Raw genomic sequence first — 23,410 nt, forward strand, 5'->3', positions numbered from 1 at the left:
TTTATCCAGCATTGAGTATGTGACAATTTTTGCAGGTTTGGGTTAAAATCAGGAGACCAAAGAAAGAGCCTAAGGAATCCAGGTTTCAAGCTCCAAGATCCCACTGCACACACATTCCTCATATCCTCCATTGAGGAGAATGCGAAATCATAAAAGCCCTTACCTAGTGAAATCATAGTCCACTTCCCAATGTTGCTCCACAAAGCTTGGAGCTTATTTTTCAGATCTGTGAACTTCATAGGAGAATCTCCTTTTGACAAGATGAGCCGTCCATGAAGATGGTTTTTGCATCCTTGTAGCCCTTATTGATATTCATCTTCAGGGATTTTGATGGTAATGGCGTCCCCCTTTATGCAGGGTTGAGGAAGTTGTGAAGCAGTTATGTCACATGAAGCTTTTAAAGCTTGAGCAAAAGACATTTTCTTTGGTGATGCTGGGGCATTTTTGTGAACCATTGGATCCCCCTGATTCCCATTATTCATGTCACCCAGGAAGCTCCACGGGATGAAGTTAGTTGCCATGATGAAGAAGAAGATGATTCCCAGAATGTTGGAGATTAACCTAGTTTCCCAGAAGTTTGGAGACAAACATATTAGGACCTTCTACTTTGAAATCATCTCAACACTTAAGTTTTTTATTCTACAACTGAACTAGGATTCATCATAGTTTAATAATAATAGATACATTTGACATAAAACCTTCTTCAATGAAGCCATATTTAAGTTACATCCCTAACTCATTTTGGTATGAATGTGCAGATACATGGCTCCAGAATATGCAACAAGTGGAAAATTAACTGATAGATCAGATGTTTTTTCATTCGGGGTTGTCCTCCTTGAGCTTGTAACTGGAAGAAAACCAGTGGATCAAACTCAGCCTTTGGGAGATGAGAGTTTGGTTGAGTGGGTATGCATGAATGAACCTTGTTCAATTTTCTGAAAAGAAATTAAAAAATGGTTACTTTTGTTATTCTTGTTAACATAAACAGCTAACAAGTTTTACTCTATCTACAGGCTCGACCACTTCTCATTCATGCCATTGAGACACATGACATTAGTGAATTAACAGATCCAAGGCTTCAAAAGCACTATGTGGAGAGTGAAATGTTCAGAATGATTGAGGCAGCCGCAGCATGTGTTCGCCACTCCGCTCCTAAACGGCCTCGAATGGTTCAGGTGATAAGAGCATCTCAATGAGAGAATAATAACTTCATTCTTATTTTTACTCGGGAACAGGATCCTCTGTCCCTTAAAAGTTCATGTTTCGTATTCCGGAGCAATTAGTATTTGCCGACAAGTCAAAAAATAACACATCATTTTAACTTTTATTTTATTAAAATAACATATTAACTCCACATAATGAAGTGAGACAAGAATGAGGACACAATGTTGAGACAGGTGATCCCATTATGGTTTCACAACCTACTATACAATTTCTCTCTCCTCATTTTTCCTTTTTGGAGCCCAAATTTTGTGATAAGAGTGACCATAGGAATGTTCTTAAATAAGAATCTCACATTGACAAATGAGAGAAGAATGGTTTAAGAATGAATCAATGGAGATGCTCTAATAATACACAAAAAGAACAACTTCTTTGTGGTGCATCAAAACATCTATGTTAACCTTGTTCTTGTTTTCTTTTTGACATAACTATCTTAGCCTCTAACAATTCTATCTAATTTCTCTTGGTTTTGATATCAGGTGGTAAGGGCCTTAGATAGTGGAGATGATATATTTGATCTAACAAATGGAGTAAAATATGGTCAGAGCACTGTTTATGATTCTGGGCAATATGATAAAGATATTATGCTATTCAGGAGAATAGCCAATGGTAGTTTTGTTGATTCTGATTCAGATATGTACAGTATAGAATATGGTTATTCAAGACAAACCTCTGGAACTCAACATGCATGGATGCGAAGTGGTTCGAGTGGCGAATCCGAATCGAAAGCTTTCAACAGCCATCAAAGCAGTAGTGGATGAACACATAAAGGAGTTGGAGGCTAATGGTTTTAGTCTCTAATTACTTCACCAAAATTGCCCTAATGGATCATAACATTGCATCATCTTATAGGGAACCATGCCCATGAATGCTTTTGGTTTTACAGGGATCGAAACTATGACCTTTAATCCGATCTCTTATCGAAGTATTTACTTTCAATTCTTTTCTCCATCCACCTTTGATTCAATTTTCTTTCCCACTTCTTCCTTGAGGGGTGTTGAGAGCTCGTAAAAATATAATTTTGTTGCGCTCACCATTTTTTAATCATTATTATTAATAGATATCTTTTACTGATGCTGCATTTAGAACATTTGACTTTCTTACTGCACGTTTGTGGTGTATTATAAGATATTCAAAATTTCATTATTATCAATAGTTTTGATTGTATGGTGGCTTATGTTTACAATTTAAATTCACACAAGATAGTACTTCACAATTAAGAATATTATTAGAATCATATCTCAACAACAAAATGACGTACAATGGTAAGGTCGTTGCTTACTGATTATGAAGTTACAGGTTCAAATCCTTAAAATAATTTTTCCATTTTCGAGCTAAGACTACGTACATCTATTCTCCAAAATGAATATGATTACTTTGGTGATAAACCATAGATTGCAATCTTATAAATAATGAATGCTTTCAGAAAATAGTTTTAACCAACTTATTTTTCAAATAATATTGGTTACATTTTTTCCTGGTGAATGAAATCCTTTTTTAGTTTAATGATCCCTAATAGAATTGTATAGCCCTCATCTTTGAGTACAGTTTTTTTATAGCTACAAATTGATTAATATGTAAAGAGTCAATGATATATTAATCTTATTTTATTAGAGTCAAGGATATATTAACTATTGATATATAAATGTTATATATGAAAAAATGTATACAATAATAGTGTAGGAATTTTATATACTATAGTTTATTATTTACCATTTATTTTCATTCATTAACTCTTCTTCAAAAAGTAATATAAATGAATGGTGGATCATATAAAGTTTTAAGGTGACATATATATTTAATTCCTTTAAAATTTAAAATGGAGAAGAAAAGATGGGATTTTTTTTGTTAATAAGGAGAAGACTAAAGATATATCATATGTTTCTTAAAGTATTGACTCTTTCAACTATTGGGGCTAAAGTGTGAAAGTGGAAAATTAACAAAATGGCTACTAGTGGGTTCAAGAGAACTCCAACTAAAAATAAGTTATTTCTTTAGCTTTTGTTAAAGTCCATTAATTCATTCTTTTTCTTGTTGATTTTAAGCTCCTTTATAGTGGAGCTTTGTATAATAGATAGGTATTAGGCTTAGATTAAAAAAGTATAGGTGTTTGGGTCAACTTTAAGTTGATGAGGAAAAAATCCTATACAAAGAAGAATTGAAAAGTTGAAGTTAATTATTTTCTTGGACAACCAAAAACAAATGCAGGACCAATTCTACAATTTAATTATAAACTTCATTTATACATAATTATAAATTTTATAATTTTTAACAATTTTAAAAGTTTAATATACATGTTTTTACACAATAATAACATAATCTATTATTTATCTGAATTAATTTATTCAATAATCAATAATAATCAACATATGTATGATAAATGATATGCTAACGATATAAAAAATATTATAGTATCAAATTATTTATAAAAAAATCAAATGATAGGAAAATAAAATAATATAAATATATATCATATTAACTTATGATTTACATAAATATATATCTTATCCAATATATATCTAAGACTCCTTCTTTTGGTTGGATGAAAGCAAACTCGATTCATGGGTTGCTTTGCTTCCTATCTCAGCATCCAAAATTCTATCTATACGGAGTTACTTGCAGCTATAATGGCTGTCACAATAGCCCATTAAAAATGATGGAGGTCTATTTGGTTGGAGTGTGATTCAAAGGTGGTGGTGGACTTTTTCCACGGTTCCAAATTGGTTCCTTGGCGTCTAAGTAATCTCATGAACAAGTGCAAACAGATTTTAAACTCCATGCATTTTATAGTCAGTCATATTTTCAGACAAGGGAATGCTTGTGCTGATAAGCTTGCCACTTATGGAGTTAGTTCCAAGATTGATCGACTCTTGGTGGAATAGCATGCCGAGTTTTTTGTATGATGATTTTTACAAGAATAGGAATTTGCTTCCTAATTATAGGTTCCACAACTTGTAAGCTTTTGGCGTCCGTTTGTAATCTTTTACTTTTTAATGAAATCTTGGGTGTGTGTTAGCACCTTTGTTTAAAAAATATATATCTTATCCAATTAATTGATGATATATCATATAGTCTACTTAACGAAAGTACAACCAATTTTGTATAATCATAATACTTTTTTAAACAAAAATGACAAATAAATAATAGAAATATTTTTAGGTATTGTCTATCGAAAAATAACATTTTTTTAGATATCACAAAATATCAATATCATCCATCAATCACAAACCACCCACAATATTCCTCAACCTCTCTCCCTCTTCTCACCTTCTTTCCCATTATCACAACACATATGCATTCACATATAACAACACAAAAACAACAACCCACAAAATTCTCAACATACCCAAAAAAATATACGACCCCACCTTCACACTTTTTCTCATATATATTGTTCTCTTTCTCAAACACATAGATACTTTTTCCATAAGATACACACACAAAAACCCAAAGAGTCCAACCTTCATACATATACACCAAGTAGTGGCTCAATCACATACTCTAGTTTTTGTATCATTTTCTTCTATTTGCTTTATGTCTTGTATCATTTTCTTCTATTTGCTTTGTGTCTTCCCTTTCATTTTGTATATATTAATGTATGGGTTTCCATTTTGTATATCTCGTGTTTTTTTATTTGCATTAAAACAATAATAAAATAATAATACCAATTAAGTAATCGAAAATGCTAAACCATATTCCTATTTTATCTTTACTAGTTAGCTTTTATTGGTTCCTTAATTAATTCTTCTATTGTAAAAAAATAGTATTATATAATATATATAAGTTTATTTATCTTATTTTAAAACAATATCAACCAAATAATGAAAAGTGTCAAGCCCTTATTTGTACTCTTAATGTTTTTGTTTATTCACTTAATTAACTCTTATATTTGTATATAATATTATATAATAATATTATATAATAATATTATATAACATATACAAGTTCATATCTACTATTTTAAACAATGACAGCCTCAACTAGATAATTGAAAAAGGCTAGGCATTATTCATATGGTATCTACTTATTTATTTAACCCTTTTTCTATTATAAAGATGAATATTGTATAAAAATTTTATAACTTTTTGAGATTAATCAAATGATGGAGTCGTGGTAATATTTCTTATCCTCGTATCATTTTTCGATGGTCGTATTACGATGTTTCTTTTCACTCGATTAACTCCTAAAGTAACAAGAAATAATCAAAAAAATATATTCTAATTATTTTTAAACCTCTTTGACATGAGACGCGGTGTGGACAATAATTTCTGCCCGTTTGAAGAAATAATTATTTTACCAACAAACCATTTTAAAACGTATAACTATGTACTCTTGATTCTCTAAAGTATTGAGGGATACTCAGAAACAAAAAACAAAAAATAATTTTTTTGTTTTAGATAATTAAGTTTTAAATAAATTAAGGGTATTTAAATTATGTAAGTGTTTAATTACGGACACACGAGGTGTTTAAACCTTCATCGATTCGTAATCGATTCCCAAAACTCAATGTGATTGGACTACAATAATTTTTCTATATTTTTTAACTATATTTTTCTATATCAGGATGTGACAAATGTTTCTTTTTAGCATATACATTAAAACCAGATGAACATATGTAAAGATTTATATATAATTGTAAATAATGATTTAATATAAAAGAGAATAATAATTGCTTAACAAGGAAGAAAGTTTTGGCCTTTTCTCTCTCTCTCTCTGTATAAATACATTTCCTTTTATTCAACACTCATTCTTCTCTTTCTCTCCTCTGTCCAATTAAGCACTGAGATGGCTAATTCTGCAACCCATGATGTTCAATCTCTTCTCTCTTCTCCAGACAGAGACTTTCTCATTCGTAACAACAATGATCAAGTACCCATCTTTTTCTTTTCATTTCAAATTGCTAAAGTTACTTCATTTATTAATTTTTATGCTATGATTTGGTCAACCCATTTTGTCAAATGTTCATAAAACTCCAATATGTTGATCTATCATTATAGCTTTGATACTTAGCTTTTGGGTTATGGTTTGTTAATTTTGTATAGTTATATTTATTGATTTGTATTAGTCTGATGTAGACTCTGCTATGCTTTTTCTGTTCATAACTTTTACCTCACTGTCCAAATTGTAATTCATCAGTTTATGTTTTTGGCCTATGTAACTAACAATATGGACTCGGATAAGCTGCTTTTGATTGAACAAAATAAGTGATTTTCGGATTAAATCGAGGGTCTGTTTTTGTTTAAGATTTTTAAACCCAAAAAAGTGATTATTTTGAAAGGAAAAATAGATTAAATTTAGCTTTTTTTGCTAAGCTATATTATTCAGAATCTCAAAAAATCACTTTTTCCCAAATTACTTTTATATAATCACTTTTTTTTGTAACTCAAAACAAATGTGGCATGAGTCCTTTGTCTGGGGGGAGAGTATGGAGACAGAAAGATCAGTTGGCACTGGCAATTAGGGTGCTGGGCTTATAAATGATGATGTTTTTAATTGAAAGACTCGTTGGTTATTCGTTCCATTTTTATCGTAGGAAATATAATAAAAAGATCAGCGATTCGTCCATTTTATCCCCTTTCATTCAAATCTAAAGTCAATTCCATCAATCGGTGAACAAAGTTTGCCTAGGGTTGAATATGCTGTTTTATTGGTTATTGCAGCTCATATTAATTGCTTCAAGTGGTAGCTTTATTGAATGAAGTACCGTATGTATACTCATGTTGGTGGAAATTTGTGGTGTTATTTCTTATATTCTGAATTTTACAGGTTAAAGTTGACAGCTTGAAGGGAAAGAAAATCGGTATATATTTTTCGGCATCTTGGTGTGGTCCATGCCGGAAATTCACCCCCTTTTTGGTGGATGTGTACAACGAACTTGCTCCAAAAGGTGACTTTGAGATCATTTTTGTCACAGCTGATGAAGATGATGAGTCCTTCAATGCGTACTTCTCGAAGATGCCATGGCTTGCTATCCCATTTTCTGATTCAGATACACGCAACAGCCTTGATGAATTGTTTCATGTGAAGGGAATTCCCCATCTTGTATTACTTAGTGAAACTGGGGAAGTTGTGACTGATAGTGGAACCGAGGTTATCCGTGAATATGGAGTTGAAGCATACCCCTTCACATCAGCAAGGATCCAAGAGTTGAAAGACCAAGAAGAGGAAGCTAGGAGGAACCAGTCCTTGACATCTATCTTGACCTCCCGCTCCCGCGACTTTGTGATATCTTCTGATGGAAAGAATGTAAGCTAGTGACGTCACTCTATTCGTACGAGATATTATCCACTTTGGTTAATGTCTGGTAATTTACCAAAACATATTATTCCTTTCCAAATCTGAGTTTTCCGTTTATTTACATGTAGGTACTTGTCTCCGAGCTTGAGGGCAAGACAGTTGGTCTGTATTTCTCATTGACTTCATACAAAGCATGCAGCGACTTTACTCCACAGCTTGTAGGGGTTTATGAGAAGCTGAAGGCAAATGGGGAGAACTTTGAGGTTGTGGTTATACCCCTAGATAATGATGAAGAATCATTCAAGGAAGGGTTACAATCTGTGCCTTGGCTATCTTTGCCTTTCCAGGACAAGAGCTCTGAGAAGCTGGTTCGGTACTTCGAGCTCTCAGCCCTCCCCACTTTGGTTATTATTGGGCCAGATGGGAAAACTCTTCATTCTAATGTTGCTGAGGCTATTGAGGAACATGGGATTGCTGCATACCCTTTCACTCCTGAAAAGTTTGCTGAACTCGTTGAGTTAGAGAAGGCCAAGGAGGCATCTCAAACCCTCGAGTCAATTTTGGTGTCCGGAGACCTAGATTTTGTCATTGGGAAAGATGGGGTGAAGGTAATTTCTTGAACAACTTAAAAATAAGTTCTGTTGAGTCGCATGCTACCTTCTTTCTTTTTTCCCTACCCTCTCTTTGCAGTGATATTAACGAGTTAGCATTTATTCCTTATCAGATTCCGGTCTCAGAATTGGTGGGGAAGAACATCCTCCTCTACTTCTCGGCTCATTGGTGTCCTCCATGCCGTGCATTCCTTCCAAAACTCACTGAAGTATATCATAAGATTAAGGCAAAGGACAGTGCATTTGAACTCATTTTCATCTCAAGTGACAAGGATCAAGATTCCTTTGATGGATACTATGCAGAAATGCCATGGTTGGCACTTCCATTCGGTGACTCAAGGAAGGCATTCCTGAGTCGCAAATTCAAGGTGTCTGGCATCCCTAAGCTTGTGGCCATTGGATCAAATGGCACTACTGTCACGAAAGAAGCTCGAGATCTGGTTGCGCTTCACGGGGCAGATGCTTATCCTTTCACCGATGAGAAAATAAAAGAAATAGAAGCAAAATATGAAGAGACTGCAAAGGGGTGGCCTGAGAAGGTGACGCATGAATCACATGAACACGAGCTTGTGTTGACTCGCCGTAGGATTTATACTTGTGATGGTTGTGATGAGGAGGGGAATATATGGTCATACTACTGTGACGAGTGTGACTTCGATCTTCATCCGAAATGTGCATTGGAGGAGAAAGTAGAAAACAAAGATGATGATGCTAAGGAAGATGAGAAGTCCAAAGATGGATGGGTTTGTGATGGTGAAGTCTGCTTTAAAGCCTGAAATCTGTGCTAGTTATATATTGGTAATTGATTATTAGGCATATTATCTGCATGTGATGTCTGTGATGGCCTTTATTACTATGTCTTGTATGATTTGAACTATGTAGTGTATTCGATGTGTCATAAGATATGAATGGTGAACTTGAATTCTGGATGTTTGATATGAATGGTGATCTTGAATTTATGGTGAACATGGGCTACTAGGTCAAAAGTTGTGCCTACCCTCTTCATCCCATTGCTGAGGCATGAATAAACCGTTAATGGTTCGGATTTTAAATTATTTTTGAATAAAACAATTTTAAAAGTTAACAAAATTTCATTTTTTTCTTATATTTTAGTATTAGACTTTCCAGTACGTGAGAGGATTTCAACTCCTCATGTTATGCCACTTTCCTCCTTTTTGCTTTTTTTTCCTTTTTGCTTTTTTCATGAAGACTCTTCTCTTTCAAGTATTAAGGGTTACTTTGGGGTTCGATTTTAGAGGGGAAAGAAGAGAAATTGAAGGCTTGAGAGCCATGAAATATACTTGTGACATGGCTTTCAAGCCTTCACTTTTCTTTCTTTCCCCTCCAAAATCCAACTTCCAAACTAACCTTAAGGGTAAAAGGGTTCGTTTCTTTGTATGGTGTATTTTCCTCGATGTCACATAAATAATATTTTATTCCAATCGTAAGGAAAGTAAAGTACATTTTCAGGTTGGCTAAGTTGGGTTTGTTAGGGATCTTCAAATTAAAAAAGTTACTATAATTGAATTTGTATCACCTTTGATGAAGTTTTAATTGAACTTGTATCACCTTCATATCTAAAAAATTATTACATAGTTATTACATCTCGATATAATTATAGTGCAATATTTATATATTATGAGTATAAAAATTTATACAAAATAAATGTATTATTCATTATTTATTTGTACTATTTTTATTTAAGAGACAATAATGATTAAATATGAATGGTAGATTATAATAGTATAAAAAACTTGTAGTTTATACATCTTTTTCCCATATAATTATGACTGGATTTCATTTCACATTTGGTTGGAGGTAATAACTCTTATTGTTTCATTTTCTCTCATTAAAACATTTACAAGGGTGGGATGAAATAGAATTTCTCTAATTCTCTCAAGCATCTAATTTCTCTATAATGCTTTTACATAATTGTATTGTTTTTTATGTTATTTTTGTAACATTGAGTATCATCAAGTTTTAATTTTGGTAGAATGGAAAGAGAAGTAAATAAAGAAAACCTTAAAGAATTATAAAGGGGGTGGAGACACAAGAATGAGAAGTTTGGTGTGGGTTGAAGTTAAAACTAGTGATGCAAGCAAGGAAGCATTGCCTCATATAGACAATGCACTCTACACTTTGATCTCCATTTAATTCCACAGCAAAGCAAAGGATACATTGTTGCACCACTTTATTGCCCAATAATTCCTCCTCATATGGCAACATCACATTGATTTTGAGGATTTGCAAACATTGAATCCGAGTTTGTAAAAATTAAAGGCCAAGTCAATGAAACTATTATTTTCATTTTATAGGGTACCATGCAATAATAAGGTATAATAAAGTTGAGATATAAAACCAATAAAGCAGAATGAGTGGATGGCGCATATAATTGGTATCCATTAGTTATAAACATTGAATCCAAAACCAATAGAAAGCTCAAAGTATTAGACCCCGTGAACCAAATTCCTACTATAATTAATATGTCCTAAACCACAACATGAACACAAATCCAATTTGTCTCAGAAGACGACCAAAATTCAAACTAGATAATATTCACCCCTGCATCCAGAATTACCAATCCACAACCAGACTCCGAAAAAGCTTTAAGCCTGTAATGATAGTTAAGGGAACAAAAATAACCTTAGTATATGTATGTGATCTAAATAATAATATGATATTAAAGATATAAAAAGACAGGGTAAACATCATGACACAAATGCAAGCATAGATAGCATGGTTGGTGCAAATTTGCCACCACTCCCAAGGAAAAAAATAGTTAAAGTTTTCCGTATATATAACATGCATTTTTTAATCAAATTTTGCACAAGAAAACAAGATATCAGTATAGCTAGCTACCTTGTTGGCTATGTTGTTTGAAAGCCAGTCCAAACCCTCATAAAGACCCTCCCCAGAGGTTGCACAGGTGCTCTGAATGTACCTGAAAGCACCAGAAAAGCGTGTTAGATCTCAGGAAAAAATAGATGTCAAAACTGGAAAACAAGGGGATCATGATCAAACTAATTACCAGTGGCGTTGTCTGAGAGAGTGGAGACCCAGCTTGTCAGTAATTTCAGCAGCATTCATTGCATTGGGAAGATCTTGTTTGTTAGCAAATACAAGCAACACTGCATCTCTCAGTTCATCCTAAAATGACACATTTCAAACATTATGGCATTTCCTCACAGGGATATAAGAAACAGAAGGCAAAATAATAAGGGTGCTAATGATTCATTTTTTATAGATAAAGTTTGTTCGCATTTTTTAAGAGAGGGGGAGAGCACAACTAAAGGTTTTGAACATAGACGCTCATATGCTCATGCTTAATGTCCTGCACCTCTACCAACTAAGCTAATTCTTGGGGACAGGGTGCCAACAATTGTAGCCACGGCATGAAGCAAATAACACCAATTAGTAAGAACTTATCTTCCCAGGAGCATACGAGTAAGAACTGGCTATTCAACTTCCAGTAAAAACACGTTGATTAACAAAGTAATTATGAAACAAAAATGCTTCCTATCCTGAGTTCCTTATCATTGATAGGACATCCAATGGGAAAGTGATCAATAATCAGGCGCTACTAATGAATCCCACCATAGTATTAGCAGCAGCGTAGTCAGATCAATAGCATACACGGAAAAATGCTAACTGCTTCTGCTGAAACAGTTTGATCCTTCCACAGTTCGATCCATGACTATTTATTTTATGAGACCAAGAGAAACGAATCGTCGCCATAGATTCATATGGACTACAACCACCTTTACCAGCAGACAACCCTTGTGGCCTCTCGATAACTATACTGGAGAAAGCATTTCCATCTAAATGCAGATGAATAACTGGAAACATGAATATAAGGATACTATGACCACAAAAACCCAGTTAAATTGACCATTTTACCTCATTCAACATCCTATGCAACTCATCTCTAGCCTCAACAACTCTGTCCCTGTCATTGCTATCAACAACGAATATCAGACCCTGTGTGTTCTGGAAGTAGTGCCTCCACAAGGGACGGATCTGCAACAGAAAATTAGAGTATTCAGCCACCAACCTCCATCCAGGATATACAACTCAAAAAACCACATTTTTATGAAGAAATTTTAAAGAATGCAGAAGGATCAAAGTTTAGACCTTGTCCTGACCCCCGACATCCCAAACAGTGAAGCTAATATTCTTGTATTCCACAGTCTCCACATTGAACCCTGAAATATATAAGAAAATAAGAATACAGACAACAGCAGAAGAAATTGTCTGCAACAGTGACCTGATCATCTGTAATTTCCATCAATAAAACCATAATAAATCGTAAATTTAACAAAATAGGAAGTCTCTTTTACCGATTAATCAAGAAAAAAGATTATCAAAACTCAAAACTAACACGAGTTAAAGAACAAATAGTTACAACAAGTCAAGTTGCTTCCAGTATTTTACAGCAAGCATCACATATTTACGGCCCATTTGTAAAAATAGTAAAAGTGCTCTCTTCCGAAGCACAAAGTAATGGGCCCTTAAACAGTCTTTCGATACACAGAATTTTTCAGCTCTTACTTGTCAAGGTTTCTTTAAGGATTTAGCAATGTATGATTCATCTTAAAAGCTTATTGACATAAAATTCACTCAGATCAATTATTACTAAGACAATTCTACTAGATGTTGGACAGTACAAACAACTAATAACAATGACCATAATTTAGAATTGTATACTAAATTGTAAACATGACTCTAACATAAAATCAAAATGGAGAAACTTACCAATGGTAGGAATTGTAGTAACGATCTCTCCAAGCTTGAGCTTATACAGAATGGTGGTCTTACCAGCGGCGTCAAGACCAACCATCAGAATTCGCATTTCCTTCTTCGCAAAAAGCCGACTGAAAAGCTTGGTGAATGTCAAACCCATTTTTCCTTCAGCTTATGGATCCCTACATTTTCAAAATCTCATTGATTAATATCAATCAAATCATTTTATTCAACCAAGTTAAACATTCAAAATACACAAACTGAAACCAATTAAATTCAAATTCTTCAATTCAATTCAAGGAAAGAAAATCAGGATCTAAATATCAAAGCCAATGAAATCGACCAGATCTCAAGCATTTTGAATCATGAAAACAAATCTCTCGGAATTGAATTAGTAAATCGATATGACATTTTCGAAGATCCCGAACCAGATTGAACAAACAGAACATATAAAAAGGAACATTTGAATCCAGAAACCCTAAAATGAAATGATAGAAAAAAGCGTAACAAAATGAAAGGGAAAATAAGAGATTGAACGAATGAGAAAAGAAGAAGGGATCTGAGAAAATCACCTTTTGGGATCTGGAAACAGAGAATAGAGAGAGATAAGAGTTTGGAAGAGAATGATGTGAACAATGCTATACATCATTCATTTTATAGAATACATTATTCCTCCAGTAATAAACTAATCATTTTTAAAATAAATGTTAAGTATTGTTACCGGAAGTTGAATTTTTCCTCTTTTAAATCAACAATCATAAATATTTTTTTTCCCACAGTTCTCGCACCGGAAGCCAATTATGTCCGAGCTGGGAATCTGAGACCTTAATTAAAAGCTAACTCTCTCCGTGGACATTTTTTATATCCACAAGACTCGAATCTGAAACTTTACTTAAAGGGAATTAAGTATGCTTGTAGTAAATATATATATTTTAAATACACTTCAAAGAACTCACATCCCTTAAATACCTTATGCCTTAAGATTTATTTGTTAAATACCTTAGGATTTATTTCTTAAACCATAAGTTAACTACCTTATGGCCTAAGATTTGAATGAGAAATGTAAGACATATGATTATTTTGATGTTTTTTCTTATGATTTTTTAGGGTGATTGTTGGTATTGTCGTCATAGGCTAATGCTTGGAAGTGGTAAAAAGAGGAGACAAAAGTAGGGAGAATAAAGGTTTAGATTTATGATGAGAAGTTTTCCAAACTCTCATGTAAATCTATTGATACATTGTGTATAAATTTTTACATTATCAATACATAAATATTACACTCATAGAATAAATAGGTTAAGAAGAATATTGACACATTTATCTCATTGTAATTTCGTTATAAAATCATATCACTAACTTTATTTAATCTCCAAAAACTCACTATAACAATTTCCAACTTTAAGATTATAAACTTTGTCAAACAACACAAAATCACTCCTATCATACAATAACGCAATTTACAACTTGATATTTCAACTAAAATGTTGAGCTGCAAAGTCCACCCATGATTTGTCTCTAATCTCATCTCAAACCTCCACCATAACATACCACACCTACAGCCACTTGGGTCCATTCCTTTATGATGTTTGGTATCATTCATCATTCATATTTAATCATCGTTGACTCTTCAAAAAAGTAATATAAATGAACTGTGGATATATATTAGACTCAAATTATAATCAAATGGTTATTTGTATAATGCATCTATATAGATCCAAATTATTATAGTTCAGTGTGATGAATAATATCATCTTGAATTGATTCATGAAGTTGAGAAATTTTATCATTGGAATTAAGGCACTCAGCAGAAGGATGAACAACTCCATAGCCAAAGCCTTGAGCAGAGTGACAATATGTTTGAACAGTGCCATCAAGTTTCTCCAAATTCACATTGCTGAGAACTAAATTGTTGCATGGAACAGCATCACTACAGTCAAATTTAATGGCTTTATCACTCTTTGTAGTACCACTAATGTTCTGATACATTATCTCACTTATTTCCACACCTGAAGTCTGAAACAATTCACATATACAATACTTCATTACTTTTTTGTTACAAGGAAAATGTTCACATCACAATGTTCCAAACTATATAGGATGTTCCAAACAATATAGGATGTTCCTTTTGTAAATTGTCCTTCAATAGTTTAGAGAGATATTTTATAAAGTGTCATAAATTGATCCTTACAGATTGTTTTATAGGACAATTGGTGCATCAAAATTTTCTTGGAGGGACAACTTGATTCTTAAAAGTTTGGACCAAATAGGATAAAGTGAAAGTTTTTGAATACCAATTTCTCACACAATAAAAATCATTAGGAATTGGTGATTTTAAAAAATAAACATTAATTAAAAATTGGTTTGGTATGTATAAACTAATAATGTGATTTAAGGTAATGGCTACAAAAGAAAAAATGTGGGAAAAGTGTACCTGGTTTTGACAAGAAGATGGGGAGTCACAGTAAAATTGATCTATAATAATTGGGTTTGATACATTTTCCACCCTCACATTCTGAAACCGTACCCCTCGAACATATCCAGAACCTCCCTAACATCGACAATGCATCGATATTACACTCGTATTAAAGCATATTCATTATACATATAATTGAATGAAGATTGCAAATACTACCTGCCAAGTCTTAATTCTGAGACCGTTGGTAGTATCCCTAAGAACTGCTGTATCCAAAATCACTTTTGAGACTATGCCAGTTGAGTTGTCTTTCCCAAGGCTTCCAATGCTGGAACAAATATTCCACTCTTAAAACTTATATAAAACAAAGATGAAAGATTGTGGCATATAAATGTTGTATATGATACCTTACTCCATGTCCTGGTCCACAAAAAATTCTCTTCATTTTGATATTTGTGCTAGCATTCACAATTGATATACAATCATCCCCTGAACATAATCATACAAAATCATCATGAAACATTAAAAATACAATCAAAGTTTATGTCAGCAGTGATTACATAAACATATTTTTTGGTCATATATTCTCGACAACTTTTGAACAACTTTGATATTTATATTGTAGTACGTTGTGTTACGAATGTAAAATTGTCTATAAAGTTGTCGATATTTGTTGTACATTATCTTTCATTGGGGCATAAAGTTGACAAACAATGAATGTTAAAGTTGAGAACCTGATCCAATTTTACTGTCTTGGATTGCTACATTTGTTGATTCACTTATATGAATTCCATCAGTGTTTGGGCTATCTCCTGGAGATGAAACTTTCACACCATAAATTCTGACAGAATCAGATCTTGATATGGTAAAATGTATCTGTTGGCTGTTCTGGATAGTTATTCCACTCACTTTTATAGCTGAACTTGAATCAATGGTTAATGCCTGCAACATAGAATACAACATTTTTTTAAAACCTTATTCAAATATATAATTTTTTGGTATAACCAAAGGTATCCCCTCATCCTATGAGTAAGGAACTAATCTCTTTCGGAGTGCATGACTGCCCCTCCCAACAAGTGTCACTCCCAAAAATCGAACCTTTGATCTTTTGGCTGATCTGAGTATCTAGTGGAGCCTTACACCACTAGACCAATGCCTTGTTGGTTCTCCAAATATAGAACAATACAACAATAGTGTTTAAGAAAATGGTTCTTACTGTTGGTGCACCTTTGCATGGCTGCAAAAAGGAAAAGGAGAAGAAACATAAGTCATTGCTTGCAACTAAAGTTATCATAAACTTTCAAAATAACTAAGATAAAGTTCTGAAAATTCACATTTGACTTGTTCTTTTTGCAAGATGCTGCCCACCATTTGCTGCCTGAGCCATCAATAACTCCAGAACCTTGGAAAACAGCTTTATCCAGTTTGGAAAATGTGAGCCAAACCCGCGGTGATTTCGGATCCCAGTTCTTAGGCTCATCCGGTGCTATCACTTTTCCATCAATCTGTTAATGCTTATACTATGTCAATAACCATATGAATCAAGGATAAAACTGAAACTGTTGAATCTAAATATTTGTTTCTATACCTGGATGATTATATTGCCTGCACAAGGGCCTATGAATTTTGTTGCATTCACTAGGTAAATGCGTCCTTGGGGAACTAAGAAAACAGATTTTGGTGTAGAGCAAGAAATATTCCATGCTTTTTGAAAAGCCTGATAATCACACCATTAGTAAAGAAAGAATTATAGTTACTAGAACAAGATACGGAAATAGGTATGCGGTTCATTTGGGTAGGTGATTCATTACTTTTTACATTACTTATTATAAGACTTACTTTGAGGTGAACTACGACAATAGGTATGTGGTGCACAAGGTTGATGAGCGAATATGGTAACTATGATATGCATTTACAAGTCGAGGTATATATATCTCGATGAATGATAAAGGAAAATACTTACCTCGGTGTCATCAGATTCTCCATTTCCAGCAGCGCCAAAGCTATCAACATTCACGAGAACTTTTCCACCACGCTCACTTCTCCATGAAGGAATGTCAGAAAGTTCTACCTCATTTTCTTCTTCTATGTCTAGACTTTCAAGTTCCTGAAGCATGCCCATGTTGTTGTCACACGTCATGCTTCCTGCAACTCCATGAGCTGCTACCAGTAAACTGAGTAAGGAAAGAAAGAAGATTTTGTTCATATTTTTCCTGGTTGGGTATATTGCAAGGATTGATTTGATTAATGCCAATGACCACTTTGGTTATAATTTATATACATAGATTAACTTTGAAAAATGAAGGATTTGATAAGCTTTATGGCTTGGCTTGAAAGTGGATGAAGGTGTTACATTTTCTACATGCCTACACTTAAAGTACAAGGAAAAGTTAGTTTCTAGTATTTTGCTTTACTCATCAACCAATTATAACAAAACTAAAAAGTAGTATAGACCGTTGCACTTTCTCCACTTTGCCACCCCCAAAGATATGTGGATGACATTTAATTTGTGTCTTATTATATTTTACAAGCTACCTCAATTTGCCTAAGTATATAGCCATAACAAAATGTGGTACTTAAAGGGGAAAACTATTTTTCTATTTTCAAGAAGCTGTTAGTTGGTTACACCAAACATGGGAACACAGATGCTGACCCTCATTTTCTTGGCATGCCCACCAAAAAATTCTTGCAAAAGAAACCTTTCCCTTAAAATGTAGGATTTCCCAAATAGATAATAAGACCTTTCCATCTCAGGAAACATTTGCATCAACACAGCAAAATATGCCATGATTGTTTTTATCTTGTGTGAACAATGGGCAAAGTGAAGATTGCTTCCACAATTCAGGAACATTATTTTGTTCAGTCATTGTTTATCTCAATTAAACTTCTACCAATCTCCCTTGTCATCTTCCTTGCTACACCAACCTCTCTGATTTGCCTCGATTCGTCAAAATTACCTATTTCGGCATAAAAATTTGAAGCTTGCAACCACACTGCTGGGTCATCAGGGTCTAACTCAACTAACATTTGTGCTGCTCTTGTTCCAATCTCTTCATTCTTGTGGACCCGGCAACTTCGCAGCAATGAGCTCCACATGAAGGCGTCTCCTTTCACCGGCGCCTGCAGCAGAAACTCTTCAGCTTCATACAGAAGTCCAGTCCGGCACAAAAGATCCACCATGCACGAAAAATGCTGGCGGTCCGGGTTAATCCCGTGAAGAGATTGCATGGTGTCAAAGACTATTCTTCCTTCGTCAATCAGCCCCGTGTGGTTACACCCTGTTAATGCGCATAAGAAGGTAACACTATCTGGTTTTAGGCCCTTCTCAATCATAGCTTGAAGCACTGCAAGTCCTTCTTTCCCCATTCCATTTCGGGCATATCCGTTGATCATAGAAGTGAAACAAATAGCATTTGGAGAATTAAGGGTTTCAAAAATCCGATGAGAAAGTTCCACATGCCCACATCTTGAATATGCATCCATCAAGGAACATGCAACTGCAGCATCTCCTACAAGTCCAGATTTGAATACAAAACAATGCAATAATTGTGAGTTCATGAAACTTGTTGAAGCAGACACGGACAATGCCTTTAGTGTGGTGGAAAAGGTTACCTCATCTGGCCTAATACCTTCATCCACCATTAAACCAAACAATTCTACCACATCTTCAATGGCACCAAAATGAGACAAAGAGGTCAACAACGAGTTGCAACATTCCAAAGTTCTCTCAGGAAGGCATTCAAATACAGCTACAGAGCTCTTAATGTCACTGCATTTTCCATACATATCAATCAAAGCAGATTGAACATACACACTCCCTTCATCAAAACCAAATTTTATAACAAGACAGTGAACCTGCTTCCCCAGAAGAATCTCTTCATTTCTACTGCACAGATTCAAAAATGCCACCAATGAACGAACCGATGGCCTCTGCCTCCACAATTGCATAGCTGTGAACAATTCCAATGCATCACACAACAAACCGTTTTCCAAATAAACCGAAACCAACGAGTTCCACGAAATAACATGTTCATCCGGTATGGCTTCAAAACACTTCCTTGCACCAACCAAACACCTGCACGCCGAGTAAAAATCCACCAAAGCATTAGCAACAAAAACATTAGAGCTGTCCAAACCCATCTTCAAAATCCTCCCTTGAAACTTCTTCCCTTCATGCAACATTCTCTGATTACCAAACCCCTTAAGCAAATAACAAAACGTAACCTCATTTGGTTCCACGCCTTCAAAAACCATCTTAGAGTAGAGAAAATCAAATGATTCTTCAGCTTTGGCATCACACAATCCACGTAGCATGACATTCCACAGAGCCAAATTTCTCTCTGGCAACTCATCAAACAACTCAAGTGCCACCCCACTTAGCCCCACATGCATGTAGAAATCAACAAGTGCACCACCAACAAACACATTGCATAAAAAACCAAACTTGATCACCCTACAATGCACTTGAACACCTTCTCTATAAAACCCAGAACTTTTACAGATTGACAAAACTGAGGAGAATGTAGTTGAGGTTTCTCTTATTCCATGAAAACCCATTTCCCCATAGAGACTAAAACCCTGTTCTGGTGCCCCATTGCAACTTCTATGCCCAGAAATGAGCATGTTGTAGGTGACTGCATCACGCTGGGACATGTTATGGAACACTTCAAGTGCAGATTTAAGGTTGTTGGATTTTATTAAAGCATCAATTTCGCGGTTCTTTGTGTAGACAGTGTAATTGGCAATATGGAATGGAACAGAAACATGGGAATTGTTGGAAGTTGTTAGAATTGGTTTGAAAGTACAAGTTGTTATGGCTTTGATGAAGAACATCACTTGAGTTCTGTTTTGCATGTAACATGTTTGTTTCAGTGTCCAAAGGTGCATCTTCAAATCTAGGACAGGGTTGAATTTTGTTTTTTATGGTCTACTAATATTGTTATCCAATGATTGTGTATTTTATGCTGCAATATTTTCTGCTGCATCATAAGCTAGGTGCATGAAAGTTGTTATATAATCATCACTTACCAAGCTTGGAAGATAATCAAACCATGCTATCAAGTCTTCATGCATGAGATTTATATTTTAAAGGGGATAGCCACCCAACTTATTTCCGGGTCAACATCCATTGTTCTAAAAGAGTGTATCACTCCATATGGCACTTGATCGATTGGAAAACATATATTTAAGTTTAAAATTTAATAACAAAGTATTTTGCTGACCAATAAGAGAAAGTAATACACTTTTTATGACAGAAGATATACTCCCCTTATTTTACAACCTTTGAATTAAAGAAAATATAGATCATCCTAGAGAAATTCATACACACATACAATACCCAATTTTAGATGAAACTTTCATTATTTAACATTGTTTATAGATAATTAAAAAAATCTAAGCATAATTTGCACGGGTTCCATTCATATTATATGTATGGAAAAAAAATTCTTGTAGAAAATTACCCATTTTAATGATTTCTCTTTTTTGGATTAATTAAAAGGGATTAGTTTTTAGATATTTGCTATTGTAGTGTGAATCTTGTTTACAAATCATTCAAAATAAGTAGCTGTGAAAAAAGGTAGTCCAATACACAAGACTTCTATCGAGTAAGGTCTAAGAATGATTGATGTATATAATAATAGCATGTAACGTTAATAGACAAGCATATAAGTTATTTCTAGAATTCAAAATCATAACATCTAGGCCACTAAAGCAAAAAACTTAGTATACCTTTTATATTCCTTCTAAAAAAAGTAGCTATAAACACCAAAAATAACTATGAAAGTATGATTATCAATAATTACCAGCAAACTTATGCAGAATGTAAGACATATCTTCCACACATTATACATCAATGACTTGTCATGAATGGTAAATAGAACTCTCTAATCTTACCAATAAAACAAGGAAAACATTTTTCAAAGTTCATTCATATATTGTTTTACAATTACAATGATATTGAGACAAGTGATTTACTTGCACAACCACATGACAGGTTCTTCTAAACATTTCAATCACAATGTCATTAACATGCAGAAGCAATGGCCTCCAGAAGAGATGCAGTAAATTTCATCTGAGTTTCTTCATCAATTCTCGAAAATAGCGGAACATGGACAAAAAGAGACTTGCTACCCTTCTGCTCTGCGAATCGGAGGGAGTGGTAGTACACGTAATTGCAAACGAAGCGTCCTGCGTCATCCGATATCATCACATCATAAGCCCCCTTCTTCAAGGTTTTCAAGATTGCCTCAACAGATAAAGAAGTCTTCAACAAAGAATGAACAAAAGAGATTAGGAAAATACAACAGAAATAAGAAGATATATGCATGATGTGAACAGGTTTACATTGCAAATCCATAGAATAGCATGCAAGTTGTGTAATAGAGATATGAGAGCAATGTATTCTCTTGCTAGTTCATTTTTCGTAAAACAAGGGCAGCCAGTTTCACGAGGCTCCCACTTACTGGGATCAGGGGACGGTAGATGTTCTCAACCGCAAGCGGAGAGGCTGGTTCCAGGATTTGAACACGTAACCTCATAGTCACTAAGTAACAAACCAACAACCTTATTATTGCGCCAAGCTCACTCTCTAATTAAAGTTTGTGCAAAAGCATGGTGTTAAGTTACAGCACATACTAACAAGTGATGAATCACAAGATACATTTGAAGGCATTACAATTTACCTCTCTTTTTCGAGAAATTCCTCCATCTTCAAGGACGATAGGGACTTGCTGAGAAAAAAACATGATCAACAGAAAAGGGAATTCAGGTTATGCAGAATATAGGAGTATTCTTCAAAACATAAAAATGAAACCTTTTGAATGTTGCAGCTGGTGAAATTTTATTTAGAAAAGAGAAAAAAGGAGGAATGATCATCACTTACATATGGCTGCCATCCTAACTCATCTGGACAGAGGAAAGTGGCTTCGTTGGCGGCTTGTCGCTCGACAGCGAACCTTTGAGCTCCACTGTTCACCCCTAAGTGAAGCTGAAGTATAAATGCAGAAGTTCCATTATCAAAACAATCTAAGAAATAGAATTCAATATCACCAACAACCATTTCTCTGTAACAATATCTTCTATTCAAGTATCTTGTTAAAGTGAAAAATGTTTTCCCTTTTGACATAAAAAAGTGGTCTCATACATTGTGTCATATGACTCATATCACATATGCTTTTCAACTCTAAAAGAGTCTGCTAGACATGTGCAGAAAATTGGAAGTTTAAGATACTCTTCAACTCTAAAAGAGGGTCCGCTATAGCGCAACAGTAAGGTTGTTACTGCCTATATGACCCGAGGCAACAAGTTTAGATCGAGGAAACGGCCTCTTTCCTTGCAGGGGTAATAAGATGCATATATCATACGATATAAATTTTTTTGGTATAACCAAAGGTATTCTCTCACCCAATAGGTAAGGAACTAATCCCTTTCAGATTGTGTGATTGCCCCTCCCAACAAATGTCTCTCCCATGAACCGAACCTTTAATCTTTCGCCTAATACAATGCCCACGGATCCAATGGACCTTACACTACTATACCAACACTTCGTTGGTGTATAACATAGGAGTTGCTTACAATTAAAGATGAATAGGAGGTAAAAAAGACAAAAGATTTAAAGGAAATATTTGTAACTAACCCATACAACATTTGCATTGGTGATATCATCAGTTTTTGATATAACAGATTCCATTGTTTGGTATAGCTGAAGTGCACCATCCCCAGCCACCTCAAGAACAGTGCAAGTACCAAGATTAACACCACCATGAAGACCTCTTCTTTCAACATAACCCTTCAGATTATTAACTATTGTCTCTGTTGGGTTTTCAGCAACACCTCCAAATTTCTTGAATCCTGTCACATGAATAGTAACTTCAGATCCCATTTCCTTCTTCTGAATTCTGATGCAGTTCCCTATTTTCTTCTTAAATCCTATTAACACCTTTTCTTATGTGCCTGCACCCTGCAATAACATGATTCAACAATCACATCAATCTTAATATAGAATCTCTTCAACAACATGAACAAAAACTACTATACTAGTGAAATCTTCAAGACTTGAATTCTGTTTGACTTGGATCATAAATCTTACAAATATGCTAAAGTTCCTCAAAATTAATTGATTGAAGAAAAAACTCAAGACACAAACTCCATCATGAACAACATAAATATATATATATATATATATATA

General features: G+C 34.3%; 6 protein-coding genes across 8 annotated transcripts in view; 2 read left to right on the forward strand and 4 right to left on the reverse strand.

Moving 5' to 3' along the window:
* LOC109332825 (proline-rich receptor-like protein kinase PERK13) overlaps positions 1–2,292 on the forward strand; it is an 8,971-nt gene extending 6,679 nt beyond the window's left edge. The window contains 4 exon segments of the mRNA XM_019567894.1: positions 759–906; positions 1,014–1,175; positions 1,701–1,934; positions 1,936–2,292. Of these exon segments, the coding sequence (XP_019423439.1) occupies positions 759–906; positions 1,014–1,175; positions 1,701–1,934; positions 1,936–2,022 (631 nt within the window). The 3' untranslated portion in view covers positions 2,023–2,292.
* LOC109332826 (probable nucleoredoxin 1) lies at positions 5,962–9,035 on the forward strand. The gene is made up of 4 exons (XM_019567895.1): positions 5,962–6,090; positions 6,988–7,467; positions 7,587–8,066; positions 8,183–9,035. Exons 1-4 carry the CDS (start codon positions 6,007–6,009, stop codon positions 8,843–8,845), a joined length of 1,707 nt encoding a protein of 568 aa, XP_019423440.1. The 5' UTR covers positions 5,962–6,006; the 3' UTR covers positions 8,846–9,035.
* On the reverse strand, positions 10,410–13,468 carry LOC109332828 (ADP-ribosylation factor 2). Of its 2 annotated transcripts, none has more exons than XM_019567897.1 (7): positions 13,382–13,468; positions 12,822–12,991; positions 12,201–12,271; positions 11,967–12,086; positions 11,098–11,216; positions 10,929–11,010; positions 10,410–10,681 (listed from the first exon to the last, which is right to left on the reverse strand). In XM_019567897.1, exons 2-7 carry the CDS (start codon positions 12,967–12,969, stop codon positions 10,676–10,678), a joined length of 546 nt encoding a protein of 181 aa, XP_019423442.1. In that variant the 5' UTR covers positions 12,970–12,991; positions 13,382–13,468; the 3' UTR covers positions 10,410–10,675. The 2 variants fall into 2 exon arrangements, with proteins under 2 accessions (XP_019423442.1, XP_019423443.1); XM_019567898.1 differs by lacking the exon at positions 13,382–13,468 and adding an exon at positions 13,238–13,255.
* On the reverse strand, positions 14,458–17,969 carry LOC109332894 (probable polygalacturonase At1g80170). Of its 2 annotated transcripts, XM_019568036.1 has the most exons (10): positions 17,876–17,969; positions 17,186–17,396; positions 16,811–16,939; positions 16,557–16,727; positions 16,439–16,459; positions 15,957–16,164; positions 15,630–15,711; positions 15,442–15,550; positions 15,241–15,357; positions 14,458–14,822 (listed from the first exon to the last, which is right to left on the reverse strand). In XM_019568036.1, the coding sequence occupies exons 2-10, from the start codon at positions 17,360–17,362 to the stop codon at positions 14,532–14,534; spliced, it is 1,305 nt and encodes a 434-aa protein (XP_019423581.1). In that variant the 5' UTR covers positions 17,363–17,396; positions 17,876–17,969; the 3' UTR covers positions 14,458–14,531. The 2 variants fall into 2 exon arrangements, with proteins under 2 accessions (XP_019423581.1, XP_019423580.1); XM_019568035.1 differs by lacking the exon at positions 17,876–17,969 and having other exon boundaries at positions 17,186–17,858.
* Positions 18,056–20,233, reverse strand: LOC109332892 (putative pentatricopeptide repeat-containing protein At3g05240). Its single transcript, XM_019568033.1, has one exon. It carries the CDS (start codon positions 20,107–20,109, stop codon positions 18,082–18,084), a length of 2,028 nt encoding a protein of 675 aa, XP_019423578.1. The 5' UTR covers positions 20,110–20,233; the 3' UTR covers positions 18,056–18,081.
* LOC109332895 (pyrrolidone-carboxylate peptidase) lies at positions 20,996–23,295 on the reverse strand. Its single transcript, XM_019568037.1, has 4 exons — positions 22,859–23,295; positions 22,106–22,210; positions 21,906–21,953; positions 20,996–21,487 (listed from the first exon to the last, which is right to left on the reverse strand). The coding sequence occupies exons 1-4, from the start codon at positions 23,102–23,104 to the stop codon at positions 21,248–21,250; spliced, it is 639 nt and encodes a 212-aa protein (XP_019423582.1). The 5' UTR covers positions 23,105–23,295; the 3' UTR covers positions 20,996–21,247.

Source organism: Lupinus angustifolius, chromosome LG18 (genome assembly GCF_001865875.1).
Source record: "Lupinus angustifolius cultivar Tanjil chromosome LG18, LupAngTanjil_v1.0, whole genome shotgun sequence".
Taxonomy (NCBI): Eukaryota; Viridiplantae; Streptophyta; class Magnoliopsida; order Fabales; family Fabaceae; genus Lupinus; species Lupinus angustifolius.

Excerpts from the sequence above, each read along its gene's own strand:
- LOC109332826 (XM_019567895.1), top strand. The coding sequence starts at position 6,007 with ATGGCTAATTCTGCAACCCATGATGTTCAATCTCTTCTCTCTTCTCCA. Across the intron at positions 7,468-7,586 it reads TATCTTCTGATGGAAAGAAT|GTACTTGTCTCCGAGCTTGA; the intron begins GTAAGCTAGTGA and ends ATTTACATGTAG. Across the intron at positions 8,067-8,182 it reads TTGGGAAAGATGGGGTGAAG|ATTCCGGTCTCAGAATTGGT; the intron begins GTAATTTCTTGA and ends ATTCCTTATCAG.
- LOC109332828 (XM_019567897.1), bottom strand. The coding sequence starts at position 12,969 with ATGGGTTTGACATTCACCAAGCTTTTCAGTCGGCTTTTTGCGAAGAAG. Across the intron at positions 11,217-11,966 it reads TGCATAGGATGTTGAATGAG|GATGAACTGAGAGATGCAGT; the intron begins GTAAAATGGTCA and ends GTGTCATTTTAG. Across the intron at positions 11,011-11,097 it reads TCTCTCAGACAACGCCACTG|GTACATTCAGAGCACCTGTG; the intron begins GTAATTAGTTTG and ends TGGTGCTTTCAG.
- LOC109332894 (XM_019568035.1), bottom strand. The coding sequence starts at position 17,428 with ATGAACAAAATCTTCTTTCTTTCCTTACTCAGTTTACTGGTAGCAGCT. Across the intron at positions 16,165-16,438 it reads CATGCAAAGGTGCACCAACA|GCATTAACCATTGATTCAAG; the intron begins GTAAGAACCATT and ends TCTATGTTGCAG. Across the intron at positions 15,551-15,629 it reads GGACCAGGACATGGAGTAAG|CATTGGAAGCCTTGGGAAAG; the intron begins GTATCATATACA and ends TATTTGTTCCAG.
- LOC109332892 (XM_019568033.1), bottom strand. The coding sequence starts at position 20,109 with ATGCACCTTTGGACACTGAAACAAACATGTTACATGCAAAACAGAACT.
- LOC109332895 (XM_019568037.1), bottom strand. The coding sequence starts at position 23,104 with ATGGGATCTGAAGTTACTATTCATGTGACAGGATTCAAGAAATTTGGA. Across the intron at positions 22,211-22,858 it reads CCAATGCAAATGTTGTATGG|CTTCACTTAGGGGTGAACAG; the intron begins GTTAGTTACAAA and ends TTTATACTTCAG. Across the intron at positions 21,954-22,105 it reads AGTTAGGATGGCAGCCATAT|CAAGTCCCTATCGTCCTTGA; the intron begins GTAAGTGATGAT and ends TTTTTTTCTCAG.